The sequence below is a fragment of the Monodelphis domestica genome, chromosome 3, assembly GCF_027887165.1.
Source record: "Monodelphis domestica isolate mMonDom1 chromosome 3, mMonDom1.pri, whole genome shotgun sequence".
Classification (NCBI taxonomy): Eukaryota; Metazoa; Chordata; class Mammalia; order Didelphimorphia; family Didelphidae; genus Monodelphis; species Monodelphis domestica.
In genome coordinates, this window is record NC_077229.1 from 69814959 (window position 1) to 69833400 (window position 18442).

Genomic DNA, 18442 nt, shown 5'->3' on the forward strand with positions numbered 1-18442 from the left:
CAAAAACAAAACAACAAACCAGCTATTCCTCAATTGACAAATGGTCAAGTGACACAAATAGATTTTAGATAAAGAAACCAAAACTATCAATAAATACATGGAAAAGTGTTTAAAATTACACATAATTAGAGAAATGCAAATCAAATCAATAATGAGGTACCACATCATACCTAACAGATTGACCAACATGACAGTAAAGGAAAATAATAAATATTGGAGGGGATGTGGCAATATTGGGACATTAATGCACTGCTGGTAGAGTTGTGAATTGATCCAACCATTCTGGAAGGCAATTTGGAAGTATGCCCAAAGAGCATTAAAAAAGTGCATACCCTGTGATCCAGCAATACCACTACTAGAATTGTATCATAAAGAGATAATAATGAAAAAAATATTTTTGCTAAAGTATTCATAGTTGTACTCTTTGTGGTGGCAAATAATTGGAAAATGGGGGGGGGGATGTCCCTCAATTGGGTAATGGCTGAACAAATTGTGGTTTATGATGGTGATAGAATACTATGCTGTGCTGTAAGGAATGATGAACCAAAGGAATTCTATATCAACTGGAAGAACTCCAGGAATTGATGCAGAGTGAAGTGAGCAGAACCAAAAGAACATTATAGACAGAAAGTGAAACATTGTGAAACAATCCAATATAATGGACTTTGCTATTACAAGACAATCCCAATTCCCCTCGACATCAAGAGAAAGAACTGTGGAAGTAGAAACCAGGAAGAAAAACAAATGACAATCATTTGTTTATATAGATATATGATTGGCGGTTTGTATTTCAAAAGAGTACTATATTGCAAGAACGAATAATATGGAAGTGGTATCAGTGATAACATCTATATAACCCAGTGGAAGTGCTTATTGGATTTGGGATGGGGGAAGGAAGAGGGGAAGGAAATAAAATGAAATATGTAAAGAGGTAAATATTTTAAAAATAAAATTAATTTGAAAAACTGAAAGAAGTTTCTACTTATAACTAAAAATTTTATATATTACATATATATAACTAAAATTTTTATAAATTAAAGTTTATGGCAGGGACTAGGTATTGACCAATATCTCACATCCTATAGCAAGACAAGATCAAAATGGGTATATGATTTATATATAATGAGCGATACCATAACTAAATTCGGGGAACATAGAATAGTTTATCTTCCAGATTTATGGAGAAGGGAAGGATTTAAGACTGTAAGAATAGCATGCAAAAGATGAGCAATGGAATGTTGAAAAATACATGATTGATGGGTAAAGACCTTTGGAAGCAGAGGAGTATAGCTGTAGAACAGGGATGGGGAAAGATGCCAGGGAAAGAAGGGGTTTTTTGAGACTTGATCTCAAAGTGAGAAGAGGTTTTCTTGCCTTACTGGAGATCAGCCAAGAGCGAGCTGAAAGATACCCAGGAGTATCTGCCTTGGGACTTCTCAAGAAGAAATTTATAACTGCCTGACAGCTGAAGAGAGATTCAGATCCCATTGGACCTGTAGGGGCCTCAGACTCAACAGTCCCCCACAGTCTAATAGCATCTGCCTTATCTTGCCTTAATCCCAAGATATTCTAGTTTATCTTAAAGAGACACTGGGAAGGGGGAGGTGAATTTCTGGTTTGCCCAAGGCATCCAGAAAGAAGGATCTCTTAGGATTTAGATATAGGGACACCACTAATCTCAACCTGAACTGCCCACTTCCAGATATCTTGTGTTTATTAAACCAATTTAAACCACAGTCAGATTGGAAGAAAGGGATTTATTCAAGGATCTTTGAGGAGGCTAATTCTCTGAGGTTAGTGAGCAGCCATTGCAAAGTACTTGTCAGGACTCCCCGCTGAGTCATGAACTGAGGAGGGGCTTACAATTCTAAAGGACTGTGCCTATTAATTCTGGGGTAACCCTCCTATCACTCAATAGGGGAAACGTTTCCCTAACTTACTTACACCAGCACATCACCCAGGATCACCATTTCCCAGAGATATTCCTCGGCTATCATAGACCAGGAGAAGACAGTGAGAGAGTACAAGAGCCATTCTACCTTGACTACTACCTTTCCTCATTCATCTGTCTATCTTTAACATCTCTCTTCAGATCAATAATTACTAAGCAAACAATAACCATTAGAAGACCAAAACAAGAAACAGAGAGTATTTTAAGATATAACATGAATAATTTTGAATTGAATTTTAAAAGGAGCATGCTTTGATCTGCAGTTGATCAACTGTGAAAGTTGTAGCTACTCTCAAAAAGACAGCAATCTGGGACAGCTCTGAAGGACTTTTGGCCAAGAATGTTTTACACCTCTAGAGAAAGAAATGTGGGAGTCAGTTGCAGATCAAAGCATACTCCCTTTCACATTATTTTATGTACAGTTTATGTGGCTCTGGTTTTATATGAGTGTTCTCCTATAAAAATGACCAATATGGAATTATGTTTTACATGATAATACATGTATAATCCATTTCAAATTACTTACCATCTCTCTAAGAGGGGGACAGAAGGGAAGGGGGAAGACAATTTGGACCTAATAATTTCAGAAAACATATATTGAAAATGCTTACTAGATTTAATTGGGAAAATATAATATCTTTAAATAAAATTATTTTAATTAAAGTCAAATTTTAAAAGATAAAAAGCATCAGAGATGATTAAGCAACATGCTAATCAGATATGGTTTGATTTCTCATCAGCAATGCTGAATGACATACAGCTTCTCTAATAGCATAGGTGATTTTCTATTGGAAATAGATGCCTGAACAAGGATTATTAACAAGAGCAATAAATAAATTGAGAGGAATATCAGTCACAACTGAATAAAAGGATGCTTTAGGGATTTTTATGGTACATGGGACACACTTCTCTTTCTTGAAGTTTCTTGTCCAGAAAATGGTTTGATGGTCTGCCTCCAATCCTCACCTAAGATCATCTAGAGACACTTGTCTCCTCATCTTCATCACACCTAGAACTCCAAACTTGACCTTGTCCACCAGGCTGATGGGCTGCCAGGAGCCATGTGGAGACAATGACATCAGAGAGGTCCAGTTTTCCAGTTCTGACCTCTGACGTATTCTAGATCTCCTGGCTACAGAAGTTCTTGGGAACACTCAGAGGCCATAGTAGAGTAGGACCAGGTCACAGGAATCACAGAGCTAATGTGTAGGAATCAATCCATAAACTAGTGACCAAGAAGTATCCCTTGTTGAAGAACAATGTCTCAGAAATCATAAGACTTAGAGGTAAATGCCTGGGATTCTGTATTAAATGGGTGGGCCAAGTGCAATTAGTCACCAAAGGTCCAAGTGAATTATTAAGCTAAGATGAGGGAGAAGGTCATGAAAACATACCTTAAACGGAAGGTCCTAGAATCATTCTTTTCCTCTTTTGCAAGTCAAGGCTGATAGAGATAAAGGGATTTGCCCTTATATGCATCATCCACCTTCCCCAAGTTCACTGCTAAAGAGCAGAGCCTTTGCATCTGTCTCCATTCCTGACTCTTGATACCAGGAAATCTGTGGCTTGGACCATAGAAGTAATTAGATGTCATAGTGGAGACAGTGCTGAGCCTGGAGTCAGGAAGACCTGAGTTCAAATCTGCCCTAAGAACTCATTGGCTGTATGACCCTGGGAAATTCAATTGCTTGCCTCTGTTTTCCTAATCTGAAAAATGGGGCTAACTATAAAACCGAACACTTAGGGTTATTGTGTGGATCAAATGAGATACTGTTTCTATAAAAAATTCTTAGTCACAGTGCCTGGCACATAGTAGATGTTACATAAGTGCTTATTCCATTCCCCTTCACTTTTCATAGGCAAGTTCAGTTGGTAGGTATATAAGATAGGTTGTGAAGACAAAATTTTTTAATAAACTGGATCTCACCAATCTACTCATTAGATCAAAGGAATCAATTAGTTGCCATTAATTAAGTGTTTATTATGTGTTCAGCCATATCCTAAATACGGAAGATGTAAATAAAAATTTAAAAACAAATTCTCTACCCTTGGAGAGTTCATAAAAGGAACCTTCCCCAAAGTAGAAAGAGCCTTGGCCATTCAATGTGAGGTGTGAGGGCTGACCTCTTCTCCTGACCTTGATATACAGCATAATGGAGTCCAGGGTTCAGATCTCACCTCTGATGCTTTCTAATTTTGTGTCATAGGGCATATGTCACTTGACTTCTCTGCAGTTTTCCCATATGTAAAATGATGGTGTCCAGCTAGGTGGCCATTGAGGGTCCCTTCTAGTCCTATCCAATCACCCTGAGCTAATTACTTTACTTCTCTAAGCCTCAGTATCCATATCTGTAAAATGAGAGGCTATCCATAATACCTGATACTTCAAAGTTTCCTTCCAACTTTATACCTATGGTTGATTATATAAAAGACCTTAGCAGTGGGAACCTCACTCCTACCTCTAAAACTCCTCTTCTCCAGGCTGTACATAGAAAGGAATCAGAGGTTCAGAAGAGCTCTTGAGGATTGATCTCTAAAATAATTTCATGTTTCCTCTGTAAGATTGGTAAACAAGGCCCTAAAAAGGATAAACCTCCAACACAGAGACAGAGACGAGATACCTACTTACCTGTGGGCATAATAGAACACATAGATGTCAGGGGGCTCCTCATCAGTGCTCCTGTGCTTCCTGGTGCTTCATGGCCTTGGGCATGTGTGGCTGGCACCACACCAGCATCACTACCTACAGGAAGAGAGGAGGGGAGACCAGAGCTCAGTCAAGTCATTATTAGAGGACTCCCAAAGGAAAGTACATTGTTGCTACTAACTGCTGAGAACAAAAATACATGGCTTCTCTGACTTTTCCCCACAGGATGAATACCCAACTTTTTCCCTTTAAAGCATGGACTCACTGATGGACAATCCTCATATGTGTTTGATTTAGTGGAATCAGAATCCCATCAATAAGAAGAGGAGAATCACTTTAGCACAGGGAGTGTGAAACTTTCCTCATATGGAGATGAGGAAGCCTGGAGTGATTACACTCATTCAACAGATATGGCACTAAGGAAAAGTTCCTACAGTGGCCCACTGGAAGGCTAAAGAGAGGAAGGACCTGGGAGGAAGACCCTTCTCCTTAGAAAGGCACAAACCAACCCTCTCTGGACACACTCCCCATTTCTTCCAAGGCCACACCCCAATTCCTTCCCTGGGAAGCTTATTTAAAATATGCTTACTTGGGAAGAGGCTGGAAGTGGAAGGCACTTGATCAGAAACAGAGGTTGTCCCTGACTTGACACTGTTGCCCTCTGTGGTTGTGTCAGAAGGACTGGGAGATGCTGTTGTGCAAACTTCCTGTGTGCTGGCTGGAGGCAGGGTGATAACTGGAGTTGGTGTTGCCTGTGGGTTTCTCTCAGTCTCTGGAGTCAGGCTGGCTGGCCCTGGGTCCTCCAATGAAGTAGCAGTTTCAAGGGAAGCTGTCCTTGTGCAGGCTGTGGGAGTACTTAAGGCAGGAAAGGAGCCTGGCCATGGGCTCAGAGATTCGTGGATGGGATTGTGAGGTTCTGTTCCCAGGGAGGGTCCATCTCCTGTGGTGGAAAAGAGATAAGGAAAACTGACTTCTACTTGTGATGAGGAGCTGTCTGTCCAGAGAGATAATCCTGACGCCATTTCTGAGTCTACATCCATGCTGCTAGAAGCAATGGGGCTTGGTAGTGGAGAGTTAAGGGTCACAGCAGAGGCCAAGCTATTCTTTAAATGTCCACTTTCCCTGCTGCTAAATTCAGTCACTGGTCCAATACAGAGGGAACCCTCAGCAGGGGTGGGCTTCTTAGGCTCCACAGTGTGAGGTTCAGCTGGGCTTGTCCAGACTCCAATCATGGCACTGCTTTTCCTACTCCCTAAAGAGGGTGAGGGGATATTTCTGGAATAACTGATCCCTTCACATAAATTGGGCAGAGAAGTAGAGGCCATGTCAGGTTGAAAAGTTACTCCAGGACCTGTGAAGAAGTGCTCCCTGTGAGTGATACCAGGGGTGTCTGCATTTGCTGGGAAGGTGCTGGACACTGTTTTATCTTCTGTTGGTCCTTCTATAGACACCAGTGAGGTGTTTATGTCTTCCTCAGACAGTGTTGGAATGATGGTGGGAGCAGTGGAAGTTAGGGCAGCTGAGCCTGGCTCTAGTGTGATAGGTCTCACTGACAAATCAGGATTTGGTGTGGTTTCTGTGGCACTTGAGGCTGTTGGAAGTGAATATAGAGGCACAATGGAGGTGATTTCAGTTCCTGGGGCTGAGCCAACAGTATTGAAAGAATCAACTGAAGTGGACCATAGAGAAGGGGGGGTGCTGGAACTCTCTCCAGGAGCTATTTCAGCTCTAGGTGTTTGTGCAAGGGGTGTAGAAAAAATTGTCCCAGATAGGCTGATGTTCAAGGGACCACTGGAGCCAGGGCTAGCTGTGGGTTCTACTGGAGTCATGGAGAGTGAGGGCCTTGCAATGGCAATGGTGACTCCAGAGGATATCTCACTTGGAGCTGAGGGTGAAGTGGGAGAGGACACAGTTCTCCTGTGCATCCCAGGGATGAGGTCACCTGCCCCAGTGTGCACAATGAGAAGTGGTGCTTGAGTACCTGTGGCTCTTAGAGTTGTCTCCATGACACATATGTCTCTTTCAATGTCTGTAATGGAATCTCTCCCCTTAAAGCCAGTCATAGGGATACTGATGGAGTCTGTTGGTTCTCTTCCCTGGTGAGATCCACTCACTTTCTTCAGTGTCCCTGAAGTCTCAGTAGGGAATCCTGTAACCAAAGCAAAGCAAAGTTGAAGTGTGCCTAAGGGTCGATGGGGGAAGTTTGGGGTCATTTGGACAGAGATCCCCAGAGCCTGTGAGGATTTTGTCCTTCCTGAGAAGTGCAACCAATCCCCAACCCCTCACATTAGCACCTTCTCCCTGACAAGCACTTTCAAAACAAAAAGACTCTGACAGTAATTAGGATCTGCTTCTGCTCTAGGGTGGGTGGCCACCATGAGAAAGTATTAAATAGGAAGAGACTGATATATAGATGAATCTGTCCTGTCATCTTGCCCTCAGATGAGATAGGGATCCAGGCTCAGACAAACTGCCTGACGGATACCTGCTCAGGTTAAATGGAAAATGAAGCAGTAATCATTTGTTTAGAATCAGCTACTCCATTCAGGGTTTTAGGTGCTGGCCTTAGAAAAGCCTGTCCTCCAGTAGCTGACTTTTATCATAGTAAATTATATGTATACACACAAACTAACACAAGAAATGGACAAAATCCTCCATGAGCTCTTCATCCAAAGGCTGACATCTGGGCAGACAGTAATGGGACAGAGGAAGTTACCAGGTCTTACAACCTAATCACAAACTCCCCCATCAGTGAGTGTCCTGTTCTTAGACTATGAAAATGAGTTCATATCATATCTCAAAGCTGGAAAACAAGGGCCCAGAGCATGGATGAATACCAGTATAATAGAAAGAAAAGAAATATTTTCTTATCCAGGGCACCTACAGTAGATTCACTGGTCACTGATCTCATGTCTCCTGGTGTTCCATGGTCTGGGATATGGGTGAAGGGCCCTACACCAATCTCACTCGCTAGAAGAATAAATGAGAACACAAATTTCAGCCACAGGTCTGGGGGTAGAAAGGACAAGATGTTGTTCCCTTATATTTTGAAGGAAACTCCAAAATATGTGCTCTCTTTTCTTCATCATTCATCGAGCAGAGAATCTCTCTAGTATTCCCATTCTCTCATTTTTTCAAACTTTTCTAATCTAATGACAGCTTTCCTACTTCCCCATCTGTAAAAAAACCTTCATTTTATCCACCTGTCCCTGAGAGCTATCATCTCTGAACTCTCTTCCCTTTTATGACTGAAATCCTTGAGGAAGCTCTCTATAAAAGGTGCTTCAAGTTCCCTTCTTTCTACTCTCTTTTTAACTGCAGTCTGGTTTTCAACCTCATCACTCAAGTGAAATTGCTCTCTTCAGTGTTGTTAACAATCTCTTAATTGCAAAAATCTCTTAATGGCCCTTTCTTCATCCTCATTCTTCTGAAGCTTTCTGTAGTCTTTGATACTATCATCCTATTCTCTTTCATTTTTATAACAAAACTCTCCTGGTTCTCCTCTTACTTGTATGACTACTCTCTTTAGTCTGATTTGCTGGATTCTTATCTAGGCCATAAATGCTTAATGTAGGTGTCCTACAAGGCTTTGAGCTGGGCCCCTCTCTTCTTCTATGAGTTTTCACTCAATATTCTCCTAAACTCACAAGATTTAACCATCATCTATATATTGATGATTCTCAAATCTGGTCATCCCACTCCTTAATGTCTGTTGTGACCTCCAGTCTTATGACTCCTATTGAACAACTGCCTGTTGGAAATTTTCAGTTGAGTGTGTTGTAAACATCTGAGCCTCAACATGTCCAAAAGTTAATTCATTGCCTTCCCCTGAAAACCTTTAACTCTTTTTTTCTTCTTGTAAATATTATTTTATTAGGTGATTTTCAAACATTATTCATTGGAAACAAATATCATTTTTTTCCTCCCCCCTCCCTCCCGCCACCCGTCCCATAGCCAGCACATGATTCTTCTGGGTATCACATGTGTCCATGATCTGAACCCATTTACATGTTGTTGGTATTTGCATTAGGGTATTCATTTAGAGTCTCTCCTCAATCATATCCCCTCAACCCCTATAGTCAAGCAGTTGCCTTTACTCATTATTTTTACTCCCACCACTTGTCCTCTGCTTGTTGGTAGTATTTTTTCTCCTAGATCCCTGCAAATTATTCAAGGATATTGCATTGACACTAATGGAGAAATCATTACATTCGATTGAACCACAGTCTCTGTGTACAATGTTCTCCTGGTTCTGCTCCTTTTGCTCTGTATCACTTCCTGGAGGTTGTTACAGTCTCCATGGAATTCCTCCAATTTATTATTCTTTTTAGCACAATAGTATTCCATCAACAGCATATACCACAATTTGTTCAGCCATTCCTCAATTGAAGGGCGTTCGTTCCCTCATTTTCCAATTTTTGGCCACCACAAAAATCACAGCTATGAACATTCTTGTACAAGTCTTTTTCCTTATTATCTCTCTGGGGTACAAACCCAGCAGTGCTACAGCTGGATCAAAGGGCAGTCTTTTATCGCCCTTTGGGCATAGTTCCAAATTGCCCTCCAGAATGGCTAGATCAATTCATAACTCCACCAGCAATGAATTAATGTCCCAAATTTGCCACATCCCCTCCAGCATTCATTACTTTCCTTTTCTGTCATGTTAGCCAATCTGCTAGGTGTGAGGTGATACCTCAGAGTTGTTTTGATTTGGATCTCTCTGATTAAAAAAGATTTAGAACACTTTTTCATGTGCTTATTAATAGTTTTGATTTCTTTATATGAAAATTGCCTATTCATGTCCCTTGCCCATTTATACAATTGGAGAATGGCTTGATTTTTTCTACAATTGATTTAGCTCTTTGTGAATTTGCATAATTAGACCTTTGAGAGAGGTTTTTCTTATGAAGATTGTTTCCCAATTTGTTGCTTCCCTTCTGATTTTAGTTACATTGGTTTTGTTTGTACAAAAACTTTTTAATTTCATGTAATCAAAATTATTTATTTTATATTTTGTGACTCTTTCTATGTCTGGCTTTGTTTTAAAATCTTTCCCTTCCCAAAGGTCTGACATGTATACTATTTTGTGTTCAACCAATTTACTTACAGTTTCCGAATTTATATCCAAGTCATTCACACATTCTGAGTTTATCTTGGTGTAGGGTGTGAGATGTTGAACCAGACCTAATCCCTCCCACACTGTCTTCCATTTTTCCCAGCAGTTTTTAACAAATAGTAGATTTTGGTTCCAAAAACTGGGCTCTTTGGGTTTATCATATACTGCCTTGCTGAGGTCATTTACCTAAGTCTATTCCACTGATACTCCTTTCTGTCCCTTAGCCAGTACCAAATTGTTTTGAAGACCACTGCTTTATAATATAGTTTGAGATCTGGGACTGCAAAGCCCCCTTCCTTTGTATTTTTTTTTCATTATTTCCCTGGATATCCTTGATCCTTTTTTCTTCCAAATGAACTTTGTTATGGTTTTTTCTCATTCAGTAAAAAAAGTTTTTTGGCAGTTGAATGGGTATGTCACTAAATAGACAGCTAAGTTTGGGCAGGATAGTCATTTTTATTATTTTAGCTCATCTTACCCATTAGCAGTTAATGTTTTTCCAATTGTTCAAGTCTGTTTTTAGTTGTGTGGAGAGTGTTTTGTAGTTGTGTTCATATAGTTCCTGTGTTTGTCTTGACAGATAGATTCCTAAGTATTCTATATTGTCTAAGGTGATTTTGAATTGAATTTCTCTTTCTAATTCTTGCTTCTGAGGTGTGTTGAAGATATATAGAAATGCTGATGACTTATGCGGGTTTATTTTGTATCCTGCAACTTTGCTAAAGTTGTTGATTATTTCCACTAGCTTTTTGGTTGATTCTCTAGGATTCTTTAAGTAGACCATCAGGTCATCTGCAAAGAGTGACATCTTGGTCTCCTGCCAATTTCAATACCTTCAATTCCTTTTTCTTCTCTAATTGCTACTGCTAGGGTTTCTAGTACAATGTTGAATAATAGAGGTGATAATGGGCATTCTTGTTTCACTCCTGATCTTATTGGGAATGCATGTAGTTTATCCCCACTTCAGATGATATTTGCTCATGGTTTTAGATATATACTGTTTATTATTTTTAGGAAAGACTCTTCTATTCCTATGCTTTCTAGTGTTTTTAATAGGAATGGGTGTTGTCTTTTATCAAAGGCTTTTTCTTTGTCTATTGAGATAATCACGTGGTTTTGTTGGATTGTTTGTTGATATGTTCAAATTATGTGGATGATTTTCCTAATATTGAACCTTCAACTCTTTCTAAGTTCCCTTTAGCTATCAAGGGTATCACTGTCCTCCCAAGTCATCCAAGCTCACAAGCCAAGTCATCATAATTTTTAAAACCCCTTACTTTCTTCTTTAGTAGAAACTCTAAGACTTCTAAGGCAAAGGCTAGGCAACCAGGTTATTCTTTACTGCTCACCCTGTCACCCACCATATCCAGGGTGTTGACAAGATCTATAGATTTTGCTTTCATCACATCTCTCCCATATTCTCTGTCTCTCATATAACCCTGTAAATACTCTCGTATAGGCCTCCCACACCTCATGTCTTAACTATTGCGGTAGTTACCTATTTGGTCTCTCTATCCTAAGTCCCATCCCACTCCAGTCCATCTTCCATTCAACTGTGAAAGTGCTTTTCCTAAAACCTAGGTCTGACCATGTCATTGTCCAAATCAGTAAACTTCAATAACTCCCTATTGCTTTAAAAATAAAATACAAAACCCCATTTAGCAATCAAAATGCTTCATTACCTTCTATCTTTTTCCTATGCTCCTTATATTTTATTCCTCCTCACCCTGTAATATTCACTTTTCATTGCACTGACTTTGCTCTCAATTCAACTTTGGCTCTACCAAATTGAAAATATGCCTACTGGGTTGCACCCAGTTACTTGGGAGTGGAGTTTGGGGGAGGATAGAGAATGTCTTTTCAAGACATTAGCTCACTATGCAGAGGGGCCACTCTCAAGTAAAACTCTGTTCTTTAAACACAACTGCTGAAATTTTTATGAATATATCCAAATGTCATGTTGTAATATTTGATCTTTGGAGAGAAAAATCTGGAATACTTTCCTCATTTCCCTAACTTTCTTCAAGTCCATGCTAAGAGCTCCTCTGCTTCTTAGATGATCCTTCTAAATTCTAGTGCCCTGTTTCTCTTGATTATTTTCAATTGATCTTGTTTTTAGATTGTGTGTACATTGTTGTTGGCATATTGTCTCCCCAATTAGACTGTCAGCTTCTTAAGATTAAGGGTCTTTCTTCCTATCCCCTGTGCTCTGCAGAGTGTGGGGAAACAGCAGAAACAATGAATGGCTATCAACTCACTGACTGACTGACATTGCCTAAGGAAATTTTCCCTGTCTTGCTATTATTCTACAAGTTCCATACATGTTAAACTCAATACTAATCACCACAGAACGGTCCTTGTAGCTCAGGGATGGCCAGAGTGTGATACTATAGAGAGATGAGGGATCCTGAAATGCATTTACTCACCCAACTGACACAACAAGGCCTTAAGTATACAAAAAAAAAAGAAGCTCTAAGAGGGAAATGGGAGGGAAAGTGATTTCCCCTGAGATGTTAAGCTCTCCTCCCTGGACACATCTGACCCCCATCCTGCAGGGCTAAAGAGGAAGCCTGCTTCAAACATTCTTCCTTAGGAACAGGATAGAGCTAACAGGCACATGAGCAAAAAGAGAAGTTGTCTCTGCCCTAGCACTGATGCCTTCTGTACTGTGGGAGCTGGGCTCAGAGAAGCTGATGTCCAGCTTTCCTTTGTGCTAGCTGGGGTCAGGATGATAACAAGAGTTGATGTTTCTCCTGAACTCCTCTGAGACTCTACAATCAGGCTGGCTAACCTGGAGTTCTCCAATGAGGATGTAGCCCCAGGTGAGCCTGTGCTTGTGGAGGCTGCACAAAAGGTAAAGGCAGGAATGAGGCTTGGCCACATGATGTTGAGTTCCTTTTATGAAGGACTCTTTCACCAATAGGGGTGGCTTGTTTCCCCCTGTGATGAGTGCCTGGCTGTCCAGGAAGGTGAACTTGATACAAACTCCATATTCATGCTATAGAGGCAGTGATGTTTGACAGCAGAAGATCCTGGTCACCACAGGACTGATCTTCACTACTGAAGCAATGCTGGCCTCCAGGGTAGCTGTGTTCTGATTTTCAGACTCCTGGTCAGCTGTCCCTGGTGCTCAAACAGTGACTTCAGAAAACATTTTAGAAACAAAGGTACCTAAGCTAGTCTGTACTCCCATTGAGTTCTCAAGTCACTTAAATTCTGCCTTCATGTTTTCAATTATAAAATGAGGATAATAATAGCACCTCCCTCCAGAGCCTGGTACATAGTAGATACTTAATTAACCCTTTCTTCTTCTCTACTCCTAACTCCTCTTACTCCCCCCCCCCCCCATATCACCATTGCTTCTCAAATGTCAAAACTCAGTAACCAGAAAAGGGGGCCCAGGATAGATGCCACATCAAGTCATAAGTTGAAAGGTAAGCATATTTTTTCATATAATGATCATAATAAAATGTAACACTTTCAGATTTGCAAAGTACTTTACAAATTTTATCTCATTTGTAAAAAATCAATCAATAAACACTTATTAAGCACCTATACTAAGGCAGGCATGGTTCTTAGTATTGAAAACTTGGAATCAAAAATAAAACATCCCCTGCCCTCCAGAAGCTTACAGTCTACCAGGAGCATTTAAACAATGAGTCCTCATGGACTTAGAAATTTGTCCTAGGAAAGGAAAAGAACACAGACTTCACCTGTTTACATTATCAAATCCTCTCTTTAGATTTAGATTTAGGTTTTAGATACTACTTGGCATTTTAAGGAAATATCCATTTTTTCCTATGATTTTTCCTGTTTTCAATAGGAATGGGTGTTGAATCTTGTCAAAGGTTTTTCCAGCATCTATTGAGATAATCATATGTTTTATGTTAATTTTGTTATTGATTTGGTCAATTATGCTGATAGTTTCCCCCATATTAAACCAGTCTTGCATTCCCACCTGGCTATGGTGAATGATCTTTGTGATATATTACTAGATTCTCTTTGCTATTATTATTTTATTTACCATTTTATATCATTAAGGTAATGGATTTTTACTTTGTTTTGCTCTTCCTGGATTAGGTATCAGCACTATATTTGTGTCATAAAAACATTTGGTAACACTCCATCTTGACCAGTTTTGCCAAAAAGTTTATATACCATTGGGATTAATTGCCCTTCAAAGATTTTGAGAGAATTCCCTTGTATCCATCTGGCCTTGGGTGGTTTTCTTGGGGAGTTCTTTGACAGCTTGGTCAATTTATTTTTTTCTGAAATGGTATCACATAAAAATTCTATTTCCTCCTTTGTTAAATCTGGGAAATTTATATTTTTGTAAGAGTTTAGCCATTTCCACTTGATTATTAATTTTATTCTTATATAATTGGGTAAATGATCTACCATTAATGTTAGAAATAATTCTAGAGATGGAAGCTAAAGAAATATAAAAAGATATTGACGAAATAATTATTGGGGGGTGGTGATCAGTATTTGCACATTATATGATGGCCTCCTTAAAAAACCCAGAGAATCAATGAAAAATTAAGGTAAACAATTAAAATATTCAACTAAGTAATAAGATATTTAACAAAAAACAGAACAATCCTCAATTTTTTGTGTATTACCAACAAATATCAAGGAGGAAAATGTAGGAAAAGAAAACCCATTCAAAATAAATATAGAATTATAAAATAGTGTGAATCCATACATCACAAAGAAGAATTATGTGAATAGGCTGGAGCCAGGATGGTAGATTAGCAGCAGCTACCCAGCTGCACTCTCCTCACATTCCCCTCCATCCAAACAATTTAAAAATAACACATTCAAACAAATTTTAGATATACAGAGCCAACAAAAGATCAAAGTGAGACATATTTCTTTCTTAAGAAAACTTATGAAGTTATAAGGAGAAACCTGTGACTCGGTGGGTGTGGGGCAGATGTGTCCCTAACACACAGAGAGTGGCAACTGTAGGTAAAGGGGCCAGACAACTGATAAGAAAAAGATTAATGGAGTGCTCCCCCTTGATGACAGTGAGTAGGGATAGCACTGGTTGGCAACTTTGTTGCCCATATTCAGTTCAGAATCACAGTTCCAAGGAGGAAAAGAATATTAGTAGTCCTTCAAAAGGGATCTGGGGCCCTGGTCATAGCTCCAAAGCAAAGTGGAAGGCTAGCTCTTGCAGATGAAGTGCACCAGGAGCCGCTTCCTGGGTAAAGCCCAGAGTTCAGAAGAGGAAAGCAGTGACTATACCTAGTGCAGATTTACACCGTTTTTGAAGCAGAAAAGTCACAGACCTCTAGAATGAGCTCTGAAAAAAACAGCACTTTGAGGCCATGATTTTCCTCCCTCCAGTGAGCAAAGCTCGATTTTTATATAAAGTTCAAAATCAAGAAATGGGCTGGAAAAATTAGCAAACAACAAAAAACGAACTTGATCATGAAATGCTATTATATCAGTAGGGAAAATCAAGAATAATCTCAGAAGAAGACAACAATGTGAAAACTTCAAAGAAAACATAGTGAGAGTTGCTACTTATTTGTCCCAAGCCCACTTTTGGAATTTCTGGAAGAGTGAAAGAGAGATAAGATTTATAGAGGGAAAATGGAGAAGAAAACTGTGAAAAGACAATTAACACCTTTATAAAAGGAGCACAGAAATATCAAAGAAAATAAAATAATAAAAACAAAATTGGTGAAATGTAAAAGAAACCTAAAAATTCCCTGAAGAACTCCTTAACAAAAACTGACTAAACATAAAAAGAGGAACAAAAATTCACGAAAGAAAAGAATTCTTTAAAAACCTAAATTGGACGAATCACTAAAGAGGTACAAAATTTCACTGAAGAAAATGATTCTTTCAAAATCATAATCGTTCAACTGTAAGCTAATGATTTCTTGAGACATCAAGAAACAGTTCAACAAAGGCAAAAGAATGAAAAGGTAGAAAAAATGTGAAATATTTCATTGGAAAAATGACTGACATGGAAAATAGAGAAGAGATGATTTAAGAATTATTGGATTACATGAAAGCCATGATCAAAGAAAGTGCAAGAGCATAATCTTTCAAGAAATTATCAAGGAAAGATACCTTGTTATCTAAGGAATTGACAGGATTCACTGATCACCTTCTGAAAGGAATTTAAAAATAGAAATTCTCAGAAATATTATAGTCAGAGAAAATACTCAAGGATTCATAAAGAATCAACTCCAATATCATAGAGACACAGTTAGGATTACCTAAGGTGTAGTGGCTTCCAAGTTAATGGAGTAAAGACTTTGGAATATGATATTCTGGAAGGTAAAAGGAGCTAGGTTTCACAACCTAAAATAAACTAGGTTTTACAACCTAAAATAAACAAGCATTCATGGAGAAACAAGAGCTTCATAGAAAATCTGACATTTCAAACAAAAGTCTAAGGAAAAGCATAAAAGAATAACCATGAAAGAGTAACCATAAGGAATTAAAACTTAAATTTTTTATATTCCTATACGGGAAGATGACATAGATAAGTCGTAAGAACTTTATGATTATTAAGGCAGTTAACAGTTTATGTTGGCATTGTGGTAGAGGCATGGAGAGAGAGAGGACTTGTAAACCAAGATGCAAGAAACAAGCTGGGGACCTAATCTGCCTGTCAATCAAGAGGAAGGTTCCAAATGGAATGTTCCCAGGAGTGGCAGTTGGGGGTTTCTGGCCACAGAGAGAAGGAGGAGAAACTTAGCTTTGATTTTGGCTCTCTGGCTCAGGTAGATAAGCTGGCCAGGAGAAACTGTGACAGAGAGAGGAGAAAAAGGAGAAACTTGGCTTTTGGAGCTGGTTGTCTCTTTGAGAGTTGAGCTGGCCAGGAGTAACTGAGAGACTTTGAACTTTGTTTTGTCTCTGGGCTTAAGCTGAGAGACCTTGCTGACTTTGTGAAGAAGTAGAAAGAAGATTTTAAACAGCTGTTGTCCTCCATATCTCTGTCTTAGAATCACGGTTTGTGAATGGACTACTTTCTCAAACCAACAAATTCTCCCTCATTATAGATTAGGGAATACCTTATTTCTCTTACCTCAGTTTTCTATCTTGTTATCCCAATAAACCCCTTGACTTGAAAAAGTAAAAGAAAAGAATATCTTCATAGTTTACTCAAGGGGAAGGGAAGAAGCCAAAAGCTTCAAAAAGAACTGGGAGGTGAGGGAGGCAGGAAGGAGAGGGTTGGAGAAAGGAGGGAGTGAAAGGAAGGAGGAGGTTAGAAAGATATACTGATCCATCAGCCTCAGTAGAGATTCAGTAGGGAAACCCCAGAGCATTCCCCAGTTCCCCTGTGTGGCAGCATCCCTGTACTAGCATCCCTCAGCATTTCTCATTCCTACCTCCATTACTACCAAGCAGTTTTAGGTTCCCCTCTAGCAGTTCTTTAGTAAGCCAGCGTACATCCAGTTAGTTCAACCAGAAACAGTTTCCTCAGTTTACTTTTTCTATTTCAATTGGCACCCTTAGTCTGACTGTACCCGACAATCCCACAGGCAGGAAAGAATAGATAGACAAAAGATGTTTAAACAAGTGGTTTTTGCAATAGTGGTCATGGCAGCCATTACCTGCTTTGGGGTTTACCACATTGTATATAACAGGATAACCCATATGGTAGTAGATACTATAGAGTACGTTGGCAATGTTACAATGAATGTTTTACAAATGCCATTTTAACATGAATTGGTTCTCTGGCAAGTCCTGGCACAAGTATATGTAATCTTTATGGCTGTGTTGCATCCTCTAACCCAAGTGAAGAAAGTTTTCAGATTCATGGTTACCCTTAAGACAGAGAAAATTATAGCCATTGATAACAACTTAGACAAGATGATTTAGTCAGTATTTGAACAACTGATCAAGAAAAAAGGTCTAGAACTAGTTATGAGTAAGGACAATGGGCAAACAGAGAATGCACCTCAGGAAAATGAGGGTGGCAATGGAAATGAAAATCAGGCTGCTAATGACCCTGAGAAAATCTGTCCCTGGAAGGAAGTTGCCAAGCTAACTGCTAATGCTGGTGTGATTCACTCAAAAGTCCATAGACAATTTACTCCTCAGGAACTTGAGTCCATTAAATGGCATTTCTCAAAATTTGTGGACAATCCTTTTCAATCCCACAAGGAGCTTAAAGGGGGCACTCAGGATTTTTGATCCAGACTTCGATGATGTAGAATTTCTGCTATCAGAACTGTTCAGCCCCCATGAACAAAGGCAGTTTTTGGAGAAAATTAGGTCTGAGAGCAATTTGACCAGCTGGCCAACAGTAGATCAAAGAGGGGATTATGGACTTTGCAAATCCAACTAGCATGTCCTATCTGAGAAAATACAGAGAGGATTTGCTGCAAGCCGTTAAGCAATGTTGTTCCCAACGGAATGCATGGGTCAAGTTTGGCAAGGTCAGGCAGGATTAAGGGGAACATGCTGCCACACACATACATAGACCATCTGTCAAAAATAGCAGAGTCAATCTTAGGGCTAGAAGCCATCAGTGAAGAGAGAACTGGCCATGTTCATAGACAATTTCTTAGGGGAAGCACATCCAATTTGAGAATATTTTTCAAGAACTATTTCCTTAGATATGACTCAGTTTCTCTAATTGAATTGAGAGAGGCTGCAGGTTACCTATTTGAAAGTAATTCATAACAGAGTAAAGAAGTTCAAGACCTGAAAGATAAGTTAGAGAGGACTGAAAAGGATTTAAAAGAAAAGGAAATTG

General features: G+C 39.3%; 2 protein-coding genes across 4 annotated transcripts in view; both read right to left on the reverse strand.

Annotated features, from left to right (window-relative positions):
* LOC107651981 (mucin-16-like) overlaps window positions 1–18442 on the reverse strand; it is a 286116-nt gene that overhangs the window by 82473 nt on the left and 185201 nt on the right. The window lies entirely within an intron of this gene.
* LOC130457897 (mucin-16-like) overlaps window positions 1–18442 on the reverse strand; it is a 68469-nt gene that overhangs the window by 37425 nt on the left and 12602 nt on the right. For 2 of the 3 annotated variants that reach the window (XM_056820610.1, XM_056820609.1), the window contains exons 1-2: window positions 5188–6554; window positions 4581–4694 (exon numbers count right to left, since the gene is read on the reverse strand). In XM_056820610.1, the coding sequence (XP_056676588.1) occupies window positions 4581–4694; window positions 5188–6523 (1450 nt within the window). In that variant the 5' untranslated portion in view covers window positions 6524–6554. Of the gene's footprint in view, window positions 1–4580; window positions 4695–5187; window positions 6555–6579; window positions 6748–18442 lie in introns of those variants that run through there. The other variant, XM_056820611.1, reaches the window with a different exon arrangement.